The following is a 21,408-nucleotide window of genomic DNA, read 5'->3' on the forward strand; positions in this document are numbered from 1 at the left end:
TTTCAAGCACTGTACTAGGTTTGCAGGTAAGATGACAAGTACAGGACTAGTATTACAAAGATGAACAAGACACAAACCCTGACTTCCCTTAAGAAGCTTAAAATTCAGTGTAGAACACAATCATGTAAATAGATAATTTCAGTATTCTGTAATCAAATCGGATAAGATTTATGAAAGGATGTCATAAGGTTACTGTGAGAACATACAAGAGATATTCAACTCAATGAGTGAATTCAGCAAGAGAATTCTTTCTTCTTTTGGAAAGATTTTAGTTTTCTAGAAATGATAGTTTCCTAGATAACCAGGTATAGTCTGGTAGATGAATGGGTCTGGAGACCAGTGATTGTACCCTCAACAGCTGGGGAGAGGGTAAGTAGCAAGATGGAGAACAGGAATGCCTTTAACTCAGAAAGGAAGATGCATAGGGCACCTGGGTGGCTCAGTGGGTTAATCTTCTGCCTTTGGCTCAGGTCATGATCTCGGGGTCCTGGGATCGAGCCCCGCATAGGGCTCTCTCCTTGGCATGGAGCCTGCTTCCCCCGCCTCTCTGCCTACTTGTGATCTCTCTGTCAAATAAATAAAAATAAAATCTTTTTTTTGAAAAAAAAAAGGAAGATGTGTAGTAATAAAGAGATAAAAGTTGCCTGTAGTAAAAAAGAAATAAAGAAGATACGTAGTAATAAAGAAATAAGGGAGTGTTTAAGGAAAGAAAAAGAGCCCGTGTGGAAGCTAATTTAAGTAATACATCTCATCAAGTCAGTGGTTTTTGAGATTAGCTTCAAAAGATGCCCAATTTTGTCAAAGACAGAGACAGAAAAGAAAATAAATAAATAAATAAATAAAATAAGAGAGAGAGAGAAAGTAAACAATAAAATGAGCAAAGGTATGATGGCAAACATTGAGGGACCTCTCAGGAACAAGTTGCTTCATTTGGCTAGAGTATTGGTTACACGCAGGGAAATAGTGAAGGAAAACAATGGAAAAGACAACCAGGAGGAGAGGAAAGAGAACAAACATTTAATGACCAACTACTATATCACAGACACTGAGTATTTTACAAGCATTATCTCATTAAATCTTCACGACAGTTTATGGACAGCTATCATCCCTCACATGCTACAGCAAGGAAATGACTTACTCAGAGTCACATAGCTAGTTTGAAATAATAATAATAATGGTTACTTTCATGGTATATTTCATGCCAGCACTATACCAGCTAGATGTTCACACGCATTATTTCATTTAATCCCCATTACAGCTGTATGAACTACTTTCCATGATCCCCTCCATTTTTTTTTTTAAGATAAAGAAAATGAGAATTAGGGAAATGGCAGAGATCCTTACGTGCTGGAGCAGAATTCGCATCCTGCCCCATCAACTCCAAAGCCCGTACTCTCGTCAACTGTTTTATATCACCAGACAGAACTGGGGACCCATGCGATAGGAGTATTGGCTTCCTTCGAGCAGTGGGCAGCCACTGCTCTGTATTTTAAGATGACTAAGATCCAGAGGCCAACCTCAAACACCTCGAAATCTGGAGGAAGTGCAAGGCAAGTAAGTAAGTGTTCACGCTGAACTCTCATCATCCCTAAGCCCACACCCCTGCTCCCACCCATTTCACCTGCCTTTCTACTGTTCTCCCAAAACAGAACAAAAAACTTCATTCCACCCTGTTGTTTTGTTTTGTGTTTTCAGTTAATCTCCTTTTCCTTGGGCTCCCATTCTTAACACCCACTCATTTTCTCTCACCCAAAGTCAAAGGAAGAACACAGATGAAAAGTCCATTGTTCCCTCAACAAAATAAAAGTCTCTTTCCAAATTCCCTAGGGACAGGAAATAAATAATCTAGGCTTATGAGAAAGACAGGAAACACAGAGAATGATAAATTGGAAGAAACAGAGTCGGGGTGAGGCCACCAAGATTCAGATAAGCGCTGGTTATAGGACTGCTTAGGTGAACGCCCCCGACGGGCAGGGCTGAATTGGATTTCCACTGGTCGTCCCAACCCACATTTCACGCACTGTTTTCTATAACGGTGCTATCAGGGAGAAATCGTATGTGGAAACCATCTCTCATTTCACAGCCAGTTCACTTTGTAGCTTGATCAGCCAGGGCATGTTCTGCACTGTACTCTCCCTCATATTAACCTCGAAGTTTTTTCTTTGTGTCCTCTCTAAATATCCTTCTTCTGAATGTTATCCTATTTCCAGGGTTGGCAAGGACTGGGTGATGAAACAAAGGAGAGAAATTGCAGAATTACCCATCTTTTCCGTGAGATTTTTCTCTCACTGACCAACCCCTGGCCAGGGAAAAAAAGAAATCTTCTTTTTTGTTTCAAAGGTTTCAAAGCATATCCACATCTAATACAAAGGTAGGAAGATATTGGACTACACTGGGAAATAGCAGCTGACAGGGCCTCTGGCACGCGGTGATTTATGTGAATGGAACTTCTGCAAGACATCTAGCTAGCGGGTTTCAAACCAAGGGGTTGACATCCGAACACGAGTCAGCCTGGGAAGCATCAGCAGCGAAGTAGCATTAAGAACAGAATGTTCTGTTCAAACACCGAAATATAGAATCATTTCTATCCTGTTTATTTACTTCAAGGATGAAATAATCTGGAAGCACAAAATTACACCAGTCTATTCCAACTCATGCTGGAAAAGAGATTTAAAGTATCCGTTCAAAAGCCACATAGGCATTACGTGGCTGTATCAGGATTAAACTGCTCCACCATCTCCCAATTCAGTTCCCATCAGCGCCCTTGCTGATTCAGCCGGGCCTGCTTTTGCATTCACGCCTCTGCTTTGACCATCCTTAGGGGTCTATTCCTTGGCTCCTGGGGAAGATCGTAACACTAAAGCAATAGTGTTCTACCAATTTTTTTGAAATCACATTTATTAAATGCGTGTACACCACAGCATTGCGCTCCAGCCATTACTCAAGGAGCTCTACATTTATTGTCTTCTTTTCTTTCTTTCTTTCTTTTTTTTTTTTTTTTTCACTTACTGTCTTATTTAATCCATCCAACAGTCCTGTGAGTCAGGTTTTATAAACCTTCATTGTGTCGCTGAGAAATGTGAGGCTCAGGAATTTTTTTTTTTTTTTAAACAGGGGAAAGTGCGAACGCAGTCCCCCACTACCACAAATTATGCAGTCGAGTTTCCCACATTTGGGGAAATCGCAGGGGTCAGCACATCCGGAGTGCAATGGATAAGCCTCGCCCTGGGAAAACCACCTTCGTGATCATGGTATCTCCCCTGCCAGGCTCAGGAATTTTAACTTGTCGAATGTCACACAAGGAGGTAAGAAATAGAACCAGAATTCAAATCCAGGTCCCCCTTTTTTTTTTCTTTTTAGTTTTACTGAGGTATAATTGACAAATAAAAATTTTATCTATTTGAGATGTGATGACTTGATATGCAAACACATTGGGAAATGATGACCATGATCAAGTTAACATATCCATCACCTCCTGTAGTTATCTCTTTTTTAGCATAGTAAGAACCCTAAAGCTGAATAGCATCTTGAACTTGAATTAGTGCAAGTATACAATACAGTATTGTTAACGATACTTACCATGCTACACAATAAGTAGATCCTCAAAACTTGTTTATCTCATAACTAAAGTTTGTACCCTTTGACCAACATCTCCCCATTTCCTACCGCTGGCCCTTGGCAATTACCATTCCATTCTTTGTTCCTGTGAGTTCAACTTTTTAGGTTCTACATATGAGATCATACAGTATATGTCTTTCCTGCTTCTGACCTATTTCATTTATTATAACATCCTCCAGCTTCATTCACATTGTCGCAAATGGTTGTTATGGCTGAATAATGTTCCGTTATGTATCTACCATATCATCTTTATCCTTTTATCTGTCAACAGACACTTCGACTGTTTCCCTGGGCTTCCTTATTCCAAAAAGCATATCCCTCAACCAGAAGAGCTATTCACTTCCTACAGAGCCTTTTTTTTTTTTCAGTGTTCCAAGATTCATTGTTTATGCACCACACCCAGTGCTCCATGCAATACATGCCCTCAATACCCACCACCAGGCTCACCCAAACTCCACCTCCCTCCCCTCCAAAACCCTCCGTTTGTTTTTAGAGTCCACAGTCTCTCATGGTTCATCTCCCCCTCCAATTTCCCCAAATTCACTTTCCTTTCCTTCTCCTAATGTCCTCCATGTTATTCCTTATGCTCCATAAGTAAGTGAAACCATATGATAATTGACTCTCTTTCTATAGAGTCCTTTCTAGTTTATGTGATTGTTTTTCATCTGAGAGGGGTACCAAAAGTATAAAGGAAGTAAGAAAATGGAATAAGGGTATGAAATGCTCACACACACCCAATCTGTCATTTGTTGTTTGACAGACCAATGGAGGAGCAGGTGAAATGTGCCAAAGTACAAAGGAATTCAGCGGGTTTGATTCATGCAGCTCGCCACTAGATTCTCTTCCGGTCAATGTTACTTAAAGTTAAAATCACTTTAAAATGGTTTAAATCCTCATTTAGATGAAATACCTTCAGATTATATAGGATCCATCCAGGTATCTACCTATAACTGAAGGATGTCAAAGAGCCTATTTCATTTCTCATGTCAAATTTAAAAGTTGTCAACTATTTTTTAGTTTCTCTTAACTAATGTCATTGTTGTCACACTTACTAAATTTCTATTACACCATTTGCTGTCCTTTACAGCTCTTGTCCTATCTTCCTCCAAAATAACTTCTTACAACTTCCAACTGTGTTCCCAAGTGCCTGTACACCAGGACGGATGAGCAAAGCTATCATCCTGTCCCTTCCCTTCATGTCTTGACAAATGTTAACTATACACTGCTTCTCCTTCCACCTCACTCATGCAGACCTCAGCTCGTTCCTTCTACCTTCGAGTCTCCTGTTCTATGAGTCACCAATATCCTCTTCAACTCCTATAAATGATTCAAGTCCCTCGCTTGCTGTTATACACTCCCTGAACATAGGAAGGGATATTTTCTGTTGGTGAGTTGGAATAATGAGAGGCAAATACAAGGACGTGGTGAGTGTGGGATGACAGGAGAAGAGATCTGAAAGGGCTCCTCCCCCTCCTCAGAAAGGACACCTGCCATAGTGCTGTGAGAGAAACTCGCCAGACTGTACCTTCACACCTCACTCAGAAGCAGCAGCGAGAGTCTCATGAGTACATGGCCGACCTTTCCTAACTTCATGCCCAGCCAAAGCTGGAGACACAGAACCTGTTCTCTGTTTTGCTTTGAGTTGAAGGAGCAGTCTAGATTCCAGTTTTGCTTGCGGTCTAACTAACTGTAGAAATGGATTTTAGACACTGAAGAGACAGTATTCTTATACCAGACCAGAGTTGATGTCAGCTGACAGCACACATGGGGATTTCTAAAGTAAGCTGAAAGGCTTTAGAAAGCAACATATTCAAATGGGAGCTTCTTCGGACAGGTGATTTAGTGTGCAGAGTACCAGATAAACAAATAAGGGCGGGACTTGTGTTCGGATACCAAATTCTTCCCTTTCTCTGATTTTATGTCACTTAACTATCCGGGTGTAAGTGACAAAAGGAAAATCTTTAATTTCTATTCTATTTCAACATTAAAGAAATTGGCATTTAAAATATGTGTATCTTTTTATAATTTTATCTTTATCTCTGAAATTTTAGATTCAGCAATCCCTGGGGACACAATCACAGAATTCTTTAAACAGTTGTCAGAACCTTGGGTACTAGTGCATGGTTGTATCAAGTGATTCAAGTTGTGTAGCCCAGTGTTTCTATGAAATCAAACAGCCTTTAGCCATTTGGTTACTATGTGAACTTGGAAAAAATACACAACCTCTTTGAGCCTAATTTTCTCATATATACCATGTGGGTAATTATACTCAGTTTGTAGGATTATTATGAGAAGTAAATAACATAATGAATAAAAAGTGTTTATCATAGTACCTATATGATACATGCTAATATTACTTGGATCGTTGTATAATTATTATTTCACATCCACTATGTTATTTAAAACTTGAAGCTTTTACTGGAAAGGAAAGGGGTAGAGGAGATGATCTATATGAGAAGGAAGGAAAAAATGAGGCAGCTATTCCCATCCAGAAAACCACTTTATTTACTATCCAGGCTTTTCTGCCTTTTCCCAGACATGTCTTCCCAGGATTTCCTAGATGTCCCTCCCATATCTGAGTTTCACAAGCATTTATTTTCATTTAGTTCATTTGAGACACATTAAGAAAGATCTCAAGGATTCAATGCTTGGGAAGCTATGTCAGTTAAGGAGTCTGAGATGTAGGGGCATCTGGGTGGCTCAGTTGGTTAAGCATCTGCCTTTAGCTCAGGTCATGATCCAGGGGTCCTGGGATTGAATCCCACCCACATCAGTCTCCTTGCTCAGTGGGGAGCCTGCCTCTCCCTCTGCCTGCCACTCCCCCTGCTTATGCTCTTTCCGTCAAATAAATAAATAAAATTTTAAAAAGAAAAGAATCTCAGATGTAAAATCCACTCAAGGGACTTCCCTTAAAAAAACAGAACTAATTGGTCAGCACTGTCCTAGGAAGCTGGCTAAGTTTCTGTCTCTTGTTTTGTTGCCCTTTGTTGTCCTAGAAAGAGATTTTTGTTTTTATTTTCTGGGCTGTTACTTCCTAATTCTTCTCCCCTTTGCCTTTTTCTTTAATGGCAATACTGAGGGTTTTACTGCTGCCAGGAAAATAATACTGTGAACTCATAAAACCAACATTCTGTAAATAAAGCGGAATCTCATGGAACAGAAAAAAAAAAGTCTGACTGGAGCCAGGAAAATTCCTCAAGGAGACAAAATACCTAGTAGTCTGAAAAAGAAAGAACAGATAGGCAAGGACAGACAGAGGAAGTAGGATTGTGGGAAATACGTTACAATGCCAAGGTCTGCCAACCTTCCTTCTCCTCCCTTCTTTCCTCGAACTGAGAAATTATCTGACCTTGTCATCAGTGTTTTCTGCAATGTTTTGCAAATAAAGATGCTCCTGAGTATCTATAAAAAGTCAGTCCAGGGGTGCCTGGGTGGCTCAGTGGGTTAAAGCCTCTGCCTTCAGCTCGGGTCATGATCTCAGGGTCCTGGGATCGAGCCCCGCATCAGGCTCTCTGCTCAGTGGGGAGCCTGCCTCCCCCTCTCTCTCTGCCTGCCTCTCTGCCTACTTATGATTTCTGTCTGTCAAATAAATAAATTAAAAAAAAAAAAACCTTTTAAAAAAGTCCAATGAGAAAGCATATCGTGTAGACCTCTCTAGGGCCAGTTGGTTGCCTAAAAAACACTTGTAAAGAAGAGGAACCACTAATTAAATCTGTGATCTAAGTTCACACTTGATCCATGAGAGTAGGGTCCCGCTCTGTGGTTTTCTCCATTCTGTTTCCAGGTTAGAGTTGGCACATAGAAGATGCTCGATACATTTGTAAAATGGATTGATGGTTGGATGGATGAAAGAATGACTAAAGCATGAGGCTACTTCTGGCCCTGGAGGGCATGCTCATGCTTCTCTTTCCTCCTGAGGGCAGGCAGAGAGGAGATCCTGTGTGGCTCCATGGCTCCTGTTGCCTGGGTTATAGCATCTCCCATGGGAGATCTTTGTGAAGTCTGAATACACTGCCAGTCATGTCATTGTCTCTTCAGTCCCTTTGTTGTTACTCCTAGGAGTATCTGTACATAGTCTCTCCACTAAAGAACACTCCTCTTGAGTTAGGGGGAAATACATGTATATGTCTTTTTCAAAATTATCTAAAATCCAAATATAAGTTGGAGCTTCATGTGGTCTAATCTTTACAAGATATTTCAATTAAGAAAATATAAATTAGGGGCACCTGGGTGGCTCCATTCATCGTTAAGCATCCACTTCTGATTTCTGCTCAGGTCATGATCTCAGGGTCATGACATCAAGCCTGGCCTCAAGCTCTGTGCTGGGTGTGGAGACTGTTTGAGATGCTCTCTCCCTCTCCCTCTATCCCTCCTCCTCCCCCGTGCACGCATGCTCTCACGCAAGTGCATGCAAGCTCTCTAAAAAAAAAAAAAAAAAAAAAAAAAAAAAAAAAAAAAATTGGTGCCAGCATTAATTAAAAACAATTTTAATATTTCCTGGCACTTCTCAATCTTTTACAATCTCAAACAAGCATATTCATAACCATAGCATCTTATTTGTCTTTTCCCATGTCTCACATCTTACAGCAGCCTCAAAGCTTTTCTCTCTACAACTTCATCTCTACCCAAAACCTTCCCCATCCAGCAAACCAAATCTAAGGCTTTTCTCATTTCTCTCCTTCCACTTTTTTCTACCTCCATTTTTTTTATCTCTCTCTTTTTTCCAAGGAGTCAATATCGACCCTTTCTTATTAATACAAAGCCCCCATCGAGTTAGTCAGATCCTCTTCATAAACACCCATGATGGGAATTGCCACAAAAATATCTTTGAGACAGGGAGTGGTATGGGAAAAAAGAAAAAGAAGGGCTTGGAGTTTTCACACACATTATTAATTTTTATAAATTATATAAAAATGGTATTTATCATAGGAGAACCATAAATAAGTGGAAAACAGTGAAAGGGGACGATGAGAGGTGAAAAGAGGCAGTTTCCAACAGAAAGTGTTAGTCTTGCAAAAGGCAAGATGATAAGGAAACATGCTTAGAAGTTTAGGAAAGGGGCACCTTGGTGGCTCCGTCATTTAAGCATCTGCCTTCAGCTCAGGTCCTGATCCCCATGTCATCTGACTTCCTGCTCAGCAGGGAGTCTGCTTCTCCCTCTGCCTCTGCCTGCCACTCCCCTACCCTGCTCCTGCTGTCTCTGCCTCTCTCTATATATATCTCAAATAAATAAAGAAAATATTTTTAAATAAACAAATAAAACTTTAGGAAAGGCAGTGGAAGCAGTGATAAAAACAACTTGTGAAGAAAGGTGGAGCTTACGTTGGAGTTGGAAAGAGAAGTGTAAGATTTTCATGCTTGGATCCAGAGAGTGTAAGAATAAACAATGATAATGTCAGAAGGCAGACACAGCATAGCTGCCATTTGAACTTGGGAGTGGAGGAGGCAGGCAGAATCTGGCCAGAAAAGACCAAGCTAACATACCTCTCAAAGCGCATATTTGTAGCTGGAAAAGAGAGACTTCTCTAATTCCGGAGATGGGAGGGGCGGGGTGGGGGTGGGTGGAGTATCCTACTCATTTTAGGGATGAGACACTGAAACCAAACTTCCTTCATCTCATATAAATTGGGGGTTAGTAACTGAGTTGAGTGCATACAAAATGCTACATGAATAAGCCACAGCTAGCCTTTTTTTCCCAAAACAAGCGATGTAGTAAATGTTGTAAAAGCAGTGGAGTAAACTGTCTTTTGCAAATATAATGATTTGGATGATTTATCTTGGAAAAAGGGCACTGAAGCCAATCCCGAAACCAAGTTTGTGATTTAAAGAGGGAGACAACCACCAATCTTGTGACTAGAAATCACAATGGATGAATTTATCAGGGATGAGCATATGTTGTCTTCTCTTTGAGGTCCTCTTTAAGGTTTTATCACAAAGAATCTACCTCTTAATATGAAAAAATCTGGGGGGAAAACCCTGAATTTTATTGGTCCTTCACAACTCATGATTCCTTCAGAGTACAAGGATTCCAACCTAGTTCCTTTAACAGGGAATCCTTTAGTATTTATAAAAGCTCTTTAGAAGGTGGAGGCTGGGAGGGAAAGTACATCCCCAAAAAACAAAAAGAATGAGGCATGTAGCTTCACCTGGTTGTCCAGTACTGCTCTTTGAAATAAATTATTGAAAACCATACCGACCACTCCCATGCCAACCCTTTTGCTGTTCCAGCCAAGTGACTGGTCCTGTAGCTCAGCTCACCTACAATCTGCTTCTCTGTGACTCAAATCTATGTCTTCCAACAGGACTCTTGGGTAACAGATAGCCGAGACACATCTTAATAGAAAAGGTTTTCTGATTGTCCAAGAAGAAAAAAAAAAAAAAAAAACAGAACTCTGTCTACAGCATAACCAGAGGCACCAAATTACAATCCTCCTGCTGCAAGAAAAGACATAGCACTTCTGCCACTGAAGGTATAATGGCATAATGGAAGCATATGTTTGTGAAAATCTATGTTGGAGGACACATGACAGCTAAAGCACAAAATGAATATAGTAAGTAGCTATTACTTACCTCCTTAGGGACGTGCCTTGTTTGTCTCTAGATCTGCCACAGCACCTAGCACAGTGCTTTGTCTCTCATGTGTCACTTGCTAAGAGCATATTGGATTAAATAATTATCAGGACAATGTCTGCAGAAAATGAGAGGTGGGCACCCTCTTGTCTTTGCTGCCCTTTAGAAGAGTGGTATCCAACCTAAGAGGGCCATGAGGCACAGAATTGGACTCAAGACACAAAACTGGATGGACAAGTTATGATGGAGCCAGTTGAGGAAACACAACTCATGGCATCACTGGGCATCTCTGCCCTGCTGAGCACCAGCAAAAATGCAAAAGTTGTCTACCACCAGGCACATGTGTGATTGGTCTAGGATTGATAGTTCAACCCTACTGGGAAAATAAGTTTACATCAGAACCAGTTTATGAAGGGAAGTCCTTTGCCCTCAGAAACTTTCATCCATCCATCAGGGGAGCCAGCAGAACACTACAGCTCTGTCTGCACCCGAGACCTGCAGTCAGGGCCAGGATAGTGGATCGGAGAAGGAATTAGAAAGGCAAACATGTGTTTGTGGCAACTCCCTTGTCCGTGGACCTTTGCCCAGGTCTGGCCCCAAAGTCAGGGCGGCCACAACGTCCGTAGCAGGGCAGCATCCTGCTGTAGCACAGTCTGGCCAAGGATTGAGGGAAACTGCCCACCCAGAGCAGATATTATCTGGAAGGAATGAAGATTTGGGAAAAGTCCCAGTGCTAGTTTAGGGCCAACCAGTCTCCACCTTCTCTGGCCCCCTCCCACTGGTTCCTCCCCTTTCAGCTGCTCTAGTTCTTATAAAAACTTCACAGCCTTTCACGAACAACCCACAGAAGCTCTCTTCTGTCTACTGCTGCACAAGCCAGTGAGACCAACCCACAGAACACGGAGAGACCATGAAGAGCCTGCTCCTTCTCTCCATCCTGGCTGCCTTGGCCGTGGCAGCTCTGTGCTACGGTGAGAAAACTTTCTTCTACCGCTTTTCTGGTTTTTCTTTTCTGCCTCTGATTTCAATTTATTTTTATTTTTCCCTTTCCCTGCTCCTCTTCTTCCCCCTCTCTCTAATAGAATCTTAAAGTACCATCAATCTACCATTTCCTAAGCCCTATGGACACTGATTTGTCCCATCAAATCTTCTTTACATCTGAAATATCCAGACTTAGCAAGCATGTCCTGTCTATAGTAAGTCACTATACACCTAGAAATTTTGCTGTTTCAGAAAGATATCAAATTCCCAGCCCCCAAGCTCTCATTTTTAGGGATGTTTATTTATATTTTGATAACAGTTGGTTAAAGGTATTAGTTAAATCACTCATTTTTAAGAAAAGCAGTTATCACATGAAATGTTAAGTTTAGCCTTATGCAGGGACAGATCAATCTCATCAACTTCCTACATTTGTTCAGTGAATTAATTTAAAAACAGAGTTCTACATTTAAAGAATCTCAGAGAAAAATGGGTGTATAATTCCAATTGTCAAAAGATAAATTCTACCTGGTTTCTCTATGCCGTTAACTACACCTGTGTCTGTTCAAAATTTATGAAAGAGAATCTGAAGGAAGATTATTTTCAATCCATCTTATGCTTCAATTATCTGGATATTTAGATGTCCTTGAACCTCAATTATATTAACAACCACTTGTACTTTTCTTCTGACTCTTGAAATTATTCATATGGTTTCTGTATCAGAGGATTTGATCTCTTCATCTCCTCTTTGGTTTTTCAAATAAAATCACTTGCTTACAAATATAAACCCCTTATTGCCAAATTTACCTATTGTGCACAGAGAAGTGGTAGAAAGAAGAAAACTTATGCTTTGGCATCAGCTCAGCTTTTCCTCTGAACTGGCTTCAGCCCAGTGGGAGATGTCACTTGGAACCAGTGGTTTCTGTGACTGCCAAGGTCACACAGGTTCTTACGAGGCTTTCAGATCCTCTTAGAAACCTATCTTGGTAGATCCTGGTTGACCATATCCCCACACTGCCGGGAGGACCTGGGCTATTTTCTGGACCCCTTTGTCCTTCTCAACCGTGCTCTTGGACAGGTCCCAAATGAATCAGAGAAGCAGCCTCTCTGGAAATCTGTGCGTAGCACTTAAATCAGCTTATTTCACTAGCCTGAAGACGTCAAAGCCCTTGGGAACTTATAGCCAAGTAACCACTGGCTCCTTCCTCATCAGAAAAAACTGAAGTGTAGAGATCTCTACACCAAGGACAGAGCTAGAGAAACAACTCCTCAATCCTAAATGCCTGAAATTTGTAATAATCACACTGCTCACTATATTCTTCACATCGTTTTGACTCTTTTCTCTCCGTCCGTCCTTCAATTTAGACCATTGTCATGTGTGATAAATAATAATCAACGGAAACTTTTTTTTTTTAATTCCAGAATCTCATGAAAGCATGGAATCCTATGAAATTAGTAAGTGAACATTTTACTTCCTTATTTAAATCTCATGTTTTAAAGAATCTCTCTTCCTATTCTTAAGCAGATAAAATGATAGTATGTGGAGATCATATAGGGAAGGGAACGAGGGCCTCTTTTGGAAAACAAAATTGAAGAATCTAACAACTATAAAAATCACCAGATGCACAATGGTTTAGGCTTGAAATAGTGTGATATGGTGTTGAAACTGCATTCAGCAGAGTTGGAGGCATTTGGAAATTTTAAGCTGGCACCACATCAGCCACACAGATGGAAAACAAGAAGTAATGACAAATGGTGAAGTATGGCAAAGTATGGAATTAGAGGCCAGTCAGCTGGGAAACCACAGTCGTCAGCATTATGTTGAATGCCATTGAGTATCTAGTTAACAAAGACTGAGTACAGGAAGAAGGAATATATCACCCTCATTCCCAGTTTGTTCATTATTTTCATGATATTTACACTGTCCATTTCTGGTGATCTAAAATTATGCTTCACAAGTCCTCAGGACAGACAGAGTTTCTCCTCACAGGAATTAAAAACACACTGACTAGGAATACCAAATTGAGAAAGGCAAAGCAATTGCCCAAAGGTGAAATAAACAAAAATAACTGTGGCCTATGTAACAAACCTCTAAAAAGCATATGCTGATTTCTTTTGATTAGGCAGTTTATAAAATCTGCTTTACTTTTCCCTCTGAGTTTCATAAGATAGCTAGTTACATGAAATGTATGAGTTAATGAGTTTTCAAATGTATTTATGTCAGGGAATATTCATGGAAATATCTCCAACTATTGCTTCTCTGAAACTGCAATTATTTCTTTTTTCTTTGAAGATCCCTTCATTAACAGGAGAAATGCTAATACTTTTATGTCCCAGCAACAGAGATGGAGAGCTAAAGCCCAAGAGAGGTGAGTAACAAAACTTGATGAGGGGAGGTAACTTTACCCAATGTAGCATCCCTGATCTGAATGGAATGAGAAACATTCCATTTTTTTAATCATTTCTAATTGTAACCCTAAATCAAAGAATTAAAAACAGTGTATAGAAAATAACTGAATTTCAAGAAGACTCGTTTGTGAAAGACCCAGAAAGCTGAGAGAGGGAGGGAAAGAAGGGAAAAGGAGGACAGAAAGAAAATTTCTGTTTTCGCTTAAAAAAAAAAAAAAAAGAAAAGAAAAAAAATTCCCCAGTTCTACCTTTCCCCCTATTAAGTGTCTTTAATATTGGGGGATGAATGGGATCTCTCTCCTATATTTTCTTATTCTTTCTTTCCCCTCTTTTCCCTTTCTTCCTCCACCCCCCCCCAACTCTATGCTTCTAATTTGGGGCCTCTTTCCCCCCAACCGCCAACATTCTAGGATCAGAGAACGCACCAAGCCTGCCTATGAGATCAATCGGGAAGCCTGTGATGACTTCAAGCTTTGCGAACGCTTTGCCCTGGTTTATGGATACGACGCGGCCTACAATCACTATTTCCGGCGGCGCCGAGGAAGCAAATGAGATTAGAAAAAGTCTCTTTCCAGAGCCTGGTGTCTGGTTTTGTATTCCTTTGCAGTAGCATCATCGAACTACATAAACACATAAGAATTGCTTACTTCTTACATGTTCTTGTCTGGCTGCTGCTCTCCTTCCCGATCCCAGGCTGATACGCAGTGTAAGTGCAATGTTGTGAAAGGTCAAGAGGGAGTTAAGATGTGTGATTAGTATGTAATAAACTGTTGGTTGGATACTTTCATTTTGTGAGTCTGATTTCTTCTGGAAAAAAAGTACTAAGATGTTTAAACCATGATCCATCTAACCCAGAACAGGAAATTCTGTTAATCATATTCTAGTGCTCATTAGAAACTATCTAGGGGCACCTGGGTGGCTCAGTGGGTTAAGTCGCTGCCTTCGGCTCAGGTCATGATCTCAGGGTTCAGGGATCGAGCCCTGCATCGGGCTCTCTGCTCAGTGGGGAGCCTGCTTCCTCCTCTCTCTCTGCCTGCCTCTCTGCCTACTTGTGATCTCTATCTGTCAAATAAATAAATAAAATCTTTAAAAATAAAAAAAAGAAACATATCTACATAGCAAGAATGAAACTTAGAAGACATTCAGCCATAATTTGTCTAGACTCTACCTTAGGATAGGTGAATGCCTCCTGTTATATGTTTTCTAGGGTTTTCAAACCTCATAGGTGATTAATCCTATGATTTTCCCTCTCCCAAACTTCAAATGGCCCTAATTCCCTTGTGTGGATTCTGAGCTTTATCCTGGCTCATCACTCTCATCATAATGTCTTGAGAGTTATCATGTCCTAAGATGTCAGTTTTAACTCACCTGGGCCAAGAAAATGTCACTTTCACAATCACCAGAGATTTTTTTAAACAATTCAATCCTGGAATTTGGGAACCAGACAAAATGTTATCATTCCCTCAAGCTTGGTTTGCCGATGAAGAAATGAGGCTCCAGAGTCTCCTGCTTGGTAGTTCAAGACAGAGCCCAGGACTTCTCAATCCCACTTTAGAGTTTGCTCTTCCTGCCATGAGAACCCATCCATGTCCAACTTTTACATCCATTCCTTTTGGTAGGCCCACTGCCTCCATCTCCTTAGTGGATAATCTTTTCAATCCTTCAAAATTCAGCTCAAAACTCAAGTACTTTATGAAATCAGTAATGATTAAATCCACCCATCTCCTATCACACTACTCAAACCAGTGTCTAACCCTCCAACAATATATGTAAAGTACAATAGTATTATTCAATTCATATTTTGATTAAAGTTTCTTTTTATGCATATTTCCTTGGCTAACATTAAGGGAAGAAACTGCAATTTCTTTTCTTCTCCACAGGCTTAGTAATATGCTCTGTTCACAAAGGGTTTTCAATGAAAGATGAATAAAAACAGATTGACTAGTCATGCAAGGGAGTGATAACCCAATTTTGAAACATTCATACAATAATGTGTGTTATATAATTTAAACCATCATCATAGTAATATGATGAACGCTTTATCATTTTCTAAGCTATTTTGCATGTGATAATTCATTGGGTCTTACAACAACCTAGAAGATGGGTAATATTTATTAGATGGTAAATTGAGATTCAGAGAAGCAACTTCCTAAAGACATTGTAGTGAATGCAGTGGTGTGTTACTCAGTCTGAGATATTATTCCCCTGATCACCAGATACATTGGCAGCTGATGGTTCCCAGCTAAGGACTTGAGCGCAATTCTCTACAGCTCTCTAGAGTTCTCCCTTGTGTGCACCTCTCTCCTCTCTGATACTCTTCTTTGTGATCACCAGCCACCTCTCTGACTCCCAGCTCTGTCTCCTCAGTTTAGGAAAGCCAAGAGGCTCTGCTGAGCTCTACTGTCTGTCCTATGGCTGAAAACTTTCCAAGAAGTTGGGGCAATTATCAAACTCATCCTCATTTACATCAATGTTGAGAATTACAGAAGAAGGCAAAAATAGAGGGTAAGGGGAATAAAAATTGAAAACAAATGGCAAGATGATAGACTTAAACCTATCACAGAAATCTCATTATATGTAAATGGCTTAAATAGCCCAGTTATTTTCTGCTTTTACATACGTTAAGATCTTATAGGATGTTTTTGCTTTTGCTTTAAACAGTCAATTATTTTTTAAAATGTTTAGATAATACAAAAAAAAGAAATCTCATGTATTTACTCATGTAGTTTCCATTTTCACAGCTCCTCCTTCTTTTGTATGCATCCAGATTTCCATCTGGTCTCATTTTTCTTCTGCCCAAAGGACTTCCTTTAACATTACTTGTAATTCTGGTCTGCTGGATTCTTTCAATTTTGAAATTTTGCCTTCATATTTGAAATATGTCTTCACTCCATAGCAAATCCTATGTTGCCAGGTTTTTAAAATTCTTTTAAGATGTTCCACTGTCTTATGGTTCTCATTGTTCCTGCTATAAATCCATTGTCATTCTTACCTTTATTCTTTTGTATCTTCTACTGTGTCTTCTATGTCTTGCAGCTTCTGAGGTTTTTCTCTTTACCATTGGTTTTAGCCAAAGTGATTATTATGTACCTTTGTGTGGTTTTCCTCATTTTTCTTGTCCATGAGGTTTATTGAGCTTCTTGGATTGCATTAAATTTAGAAATTATCATTATTTCTTATCATTATTCATTGTATCTTATTCATTATCATTATTTCTTCAAATACTTTCCTTCCTTCACTCCTCTCCTCCATGGAGACTGCACCTACATGCACTTGAAGTTGTTCCACAAAAGAAAACAGTTTATTTTAATGTGTCTACAAGTTTGTTAACTGATCCTCAATAACATCTAATTTACTGTTAATCCTATCCAGTCCATTTTTCATTTCAGACATTACAGTTTTCACCTATACAAGTTTTATTTGGGTGTTTTTATATTTTCTATGTCTCGACTTTTTTAACATCTTTGATAAAGTCAGGATAACTTTTTTTAATGTCATTGTTTGCTAATTCCAATATCTGTCTCACTTTCACTTTTGATTGGTTGATTATTCTACTTGTTATGGATCTTAATTTCCTAGTTCTTTGAATTCCTGCTAATCTTTTATTTGTCACCAGATATTGTGAATTTTACTGTTTTTGTATTCTTGAGCTTTGTTCTGGGACAGTTAAATCACCTGGGTAAAGTTTCATTGTCTTACATCTTGCTTTTAAAATGAGACCAACTCAGTAGTTAGTCTAGGACAAGTTGCTTCCCCTACACTGATGAAAGACCCTCTGAGTACTGCACCCAATGTCCCATGAATAGGTGGTAGGAAGAGACAATAATCCCAGCCCTGAGTTAGTGCCAGCTACTGTTCCCTTTATTCCTCTTGGATGATTATTTTTTTATATTTATGTGCCAATCAATCCTCTGTTACATATCCAGATATCCAGAGACCCCTCTCTCCTCTTTCTCTCTCCTCTCCAGTATTTTGCCATGTAAATTATAACCACCACACTCTCCTAGGACTTTCAACTCATCTCAACACAAAATGTCCACCATATTTCACTTTGGTTCCCTCCTCCCTGAGCCATGGCCTGGAAACTCTCTTAAGGCAATAAACTGAGGCAATCACAAGACTGACTTTGTTTGTTTCTAATCTCTTAGGGATCATCATCATCTTTCATTGATTGATGTCCAGTGTCTTGAAAATCATTGTTTCATATGTATTGTCATCTGCTTTCTTTAGTTATTTCTAAAGAAAGGGTAAATCCCATTTGAGACTCCATATCAGACAGGACTATTCTGAATGGCCATCTTAGCCTCAAAGTTTCCTCCTAGAATTGGCTAAGGCATTTATTGGAATTGTATGACAGCTCAAATTTTCACTCTGCCTAAGCCTATATTCCTCACCCCCACCCATGTTGTACTCAAGAGTACTTCCCTATAAACCATCTGTACACAAATATCCAACTCTTAGAGTCTGTTTCCCAGGAACCAGATCTGTGACCATCATTCAGTTGGTAAATAGGGGGACAGGGGTCTTCTTGCTCCAAACCTCTTGTTTTATCAATTGCACAGCACTGGAGTTATAGTTTTTGACCTGACAAGGAGTTCAGCAAAAACCTCATTCAATCCCCTCATTTCATGTTGAGTAGCTTAGACTAAATGTTCCAAGGACAGGTGATTTTATTTTCCTGAGAAATTTACTTGTACTGACCTCATAAAATCTAATTCCTTAAGCCAGTTTTTAGACAGTATTATGTACAAATGGTCCATACATTGGTACCAACCTTTACTGTATGCAGCCACACTTTCCAATCTGATGAGGCTAGTTTTCATGTAGTTTCAGGTCAGTCAAAATTTTATCTATCCACCTTCTCTGTTCTGCTTCTTTCTTTGATATACATTGGTGTTTGAGAGATAAGACACATGAAGTGATGGGTTATAGGCCTTATTTTCTTCCCTTTTCATGATCTTGGTAAGGCCTTTCATGAAATAGTACATCCTGGGAACCAAAGAGTGCTTAAACACAGTGAGAATGCTCTTCTCCCACCCCATAAAATCCATCTTCTGTTTTAGCAAATGTTTGAGAATAAGGACTTTGGAACTCCTAGCTTCACCACTTAGAACTGTGAAATTCTTGGGCAAGTTAATCTCAGTTTCCCTATTTGTAAAATAAGATTATTCTAGTACCCACCTTCACCTTGCTGTAAATGCTAAATAAATGAAATATAGGTGATGTACACAAAACACTGGCATAGCATAAGTGCTTAATAAATGTTAGCTATTTCTACTGTTGCTTTCTATTGTATTATTACTATTACTGTAATGTACTCATTCTGGATATTAAGAAATGACAGCATGATTTTTCTTTGGGGGTACTTTGAAAGCAGCCAGCAGAACTTACGGCCAAATTGTACCTATTCCATTCTTTGTCAGTTCTCCCCTATGCCATATCTACCTGTGCTGATGAAACATGTAGTTTCAGAATCCTTGTCCGAGGAAGTTCATTTTCATTTAAGGAAAATTCATTATCTTAACTCTTGTGTCTACCTGGGTTTAGAATTCATGCAACTGTATTTTTATGCGGTCATAAAAGTATCCCTATTAGAATGGAGTTAAAGTTATATACTTAAATACTAGTGCTAGTAGTATATTTGAGCACTATTTAAATCCCTACGCTTACCTTTTCAATAAAGATAATCTGTAAGTAATCTGTTGTTCTATCTCTGAGTTCTTGAGTACCTTGATTAACCATCATTTGTAGCCTTTCCTTCACTTCCTCAATTCTAACACTCTAGCCCAGTTCCTTGCCATAATACAAAATTCTAATGAGAGAAATTTCTATACTGAACTTATTTAGATTTGGAACCCTGAAACTGTGTGTAGATTGCCTCTGTTTTTTTATTCATTTCTATTTCATCCTAGATGGCCCTTCTCTGGAGCCCGGACATTACTACCTCTCTGACTGTTGCTAGGTATATCTTCTGCCATGCCTCCTCCTTCAGTAAGAATCCCTAGCAACTGATGTTAATTCAGAACAGAATATATTAATCCATTTGATTTTCTTTGCAAGAATGGGGCATCTTTATCCATGAGGTGTTATCCACCATAAACTACCAAGCATCATACAGTGGCATGTCCCCAGTAGGAAGACTACATGGGTCTGAGAACCAAGATAAAGAAGCAGTATTTATTTATCATTTATCTATTTATCATATTGCATAACCCACAAGAAGGGTTTATACTTTCCCTCCTTACAATTCTAGTATCTGTGGGTTGGAAATTCTGATTCATATAGAGAGAACAATTTTACCACAGAACATTTTAAACGTCCCATTTAAGCTCTAGATGCTATCACATCAGTCTCTTCATGCTAAGAGAACAATTAGCAAGTAACAGAGTCATCTTTTCTAAAGGGGATAATTGAACATGTTTATCTGGAGAAGGTAGGCTTTCTGAATCTAAGAAGAAAAATATATGAGATATCTAGGTAATCCATTGGAATAACTCGTGGCATTTCTCTTCCCAATTGTGAGAGTAAGTGGGCAAATAATATGTCAGCTACGGTCTGGGAAGGGCATGGTGACCACCTCACAACTCTCAGGAATGGGAATCTATTTCACTTAGTCAATTACACACTTAGACCACCTGATGTGTTAACTAAGAGTAAGGTAATCAGCAATGGATAGTTGAAGAGGGAAACAGTGTTAGTAGTGACTTTATTACCAGCTGCAGCAGCACAGGCTGCAGTTTGTCTAGCTAACCTTTGTAAGATTCTAACTTGCTCCAGGGCTGAATTGGATTTCAAACACGAGACTATACCAAAGGAGAAACGATAGAACTGAGAAAGAGGAGATCACTGTCACACTAAAACTGGGAAAAACAGTTCTATTAAACAGCCACAGCATCTGGGAAAAGGTAACTAGATTGTAATTTTTTTTTCCTGGAAAAGAGTCCGACCAGAATCCTGGAGAAGCTATTTCTGGACCATACTGTATGGAACAAGTGGAAGGAACAGTGCAAATGGGAATTGTAATTGATTTTATGGTGTTTTGCTCAGTTCCCTTCAGGACTGAGGCACTCATTCCCTCACATGCCAGCAATTGATGGCTTTGGGTGAGCTGAGTCCATCTCCCAAAACTGCCCTTAGATGAAGAGAGCAGCTTGCTCCAATTCATAAAACAGCCCCCATCTCAAAACTTGTCAATGCTAGGCCCTTTTCCCTGACACTGGCATCTTTCAACCTTGTGATTCCTTCTTTCTTATCTTTCCTTCCCCTTACAAGCTCAAAGCCAGAATATATTTGGCTTAATTGCTCAGTTTATGACATATGTATACACACACAAATACAGCAGAGGTAGGATATGGAAATCTCTTGGTGAATTCTAAATTCATCCTGAAATGGAAACTGGCCCCAGGTTTTTTTGGATTTAAAAATGTAAACCCCTCCCTCAAGTTATTCTTAAGTAAGTTGATGCCAGGGACTACATTATGAGACTCATCTTTTAATTTCTTTACAGAAATGAACTGGGTGACCCGTTGGGGGTTTTTTCCATCTCTCATTTCTCTGAACTCAGACATTGAAGACTAACCTACAAAGAAGAAACCCAGAAACATAAGTCATCTGGGGTTGTTAAAACATGAGGTTAAGCTCTGAAAAATACTGTTCAAGAAATGTGCTCTTTTCTCAGTTAATACAGGACACTTTTATGGTGCTTGCCTAGAAACACTCTGACTCCTTTACTTTGGAGAAAACAATACACAGAATTTGTCTCTATCCATTTCATCTAAGGATAATGACTACTCCTTTTGACCACAAACATAATAAAGTAGGAAAATAATCTGC

The 21,408-nt window shown here is 39.5% G+C and overlaps 1 protein-coding gene and 1 non-coding gene across 2 annotated transcripts; one reads left to right on the forward strand and one right to left on the reverse strand.

Annotated features, from left to right (window-relative positions):
- Positions 1–3,111: 3,111 nt before the first annotated feature.
- On the reverse strand, positions 3,112–3,276 carry LOC123390087. The gene has a single exon (XR_006604729.1). It is a non-coding gene; the product is annotated as a U1 spliceosomal RNA (small nuclear RNA).
- Positions 3,277–10,997: 7,721 nt separating this feature from the next.
- Positions 10,998–14,362, forward strand: LOC101678067 (matrix Gla protein). Its single transcript, XM_004755777.1, has 4 exons — positions 10,998–11,159; positions 12,589–12,621; positions 13,460–13,535; positions 13,986–14,362. The coding sequence occupies exons 1-4, from the start codon at positions 11,099–11,101 to the stop codon at positions 14,125–14,127; spliced, it is 312 nt and encodes a 103-aa protein (XP_004755834.1). The 5' UTR covers positions 10,998–11,098; the 3' UTR covers positions 14,128–14,362.
- Positions 14,363–21,408: the final 7,046 nt, after the last annotated feature.

This window comes from Mustela putorius, unplaced genomic scaffold (assembly GCF_011764305.1).
Source record: "Mustela putorius furo isolate JIRA1106 unplaced genomic scaffold, ASM1176430v1.1 tig00537227_pilon_pilon_pilon, whole genome shotgun sequence".
NCBI lineage: Eukaryota > Metazoa > Chordata > Mammalia > Carnivora > Mustelidae > Mustela > Mustela putorius.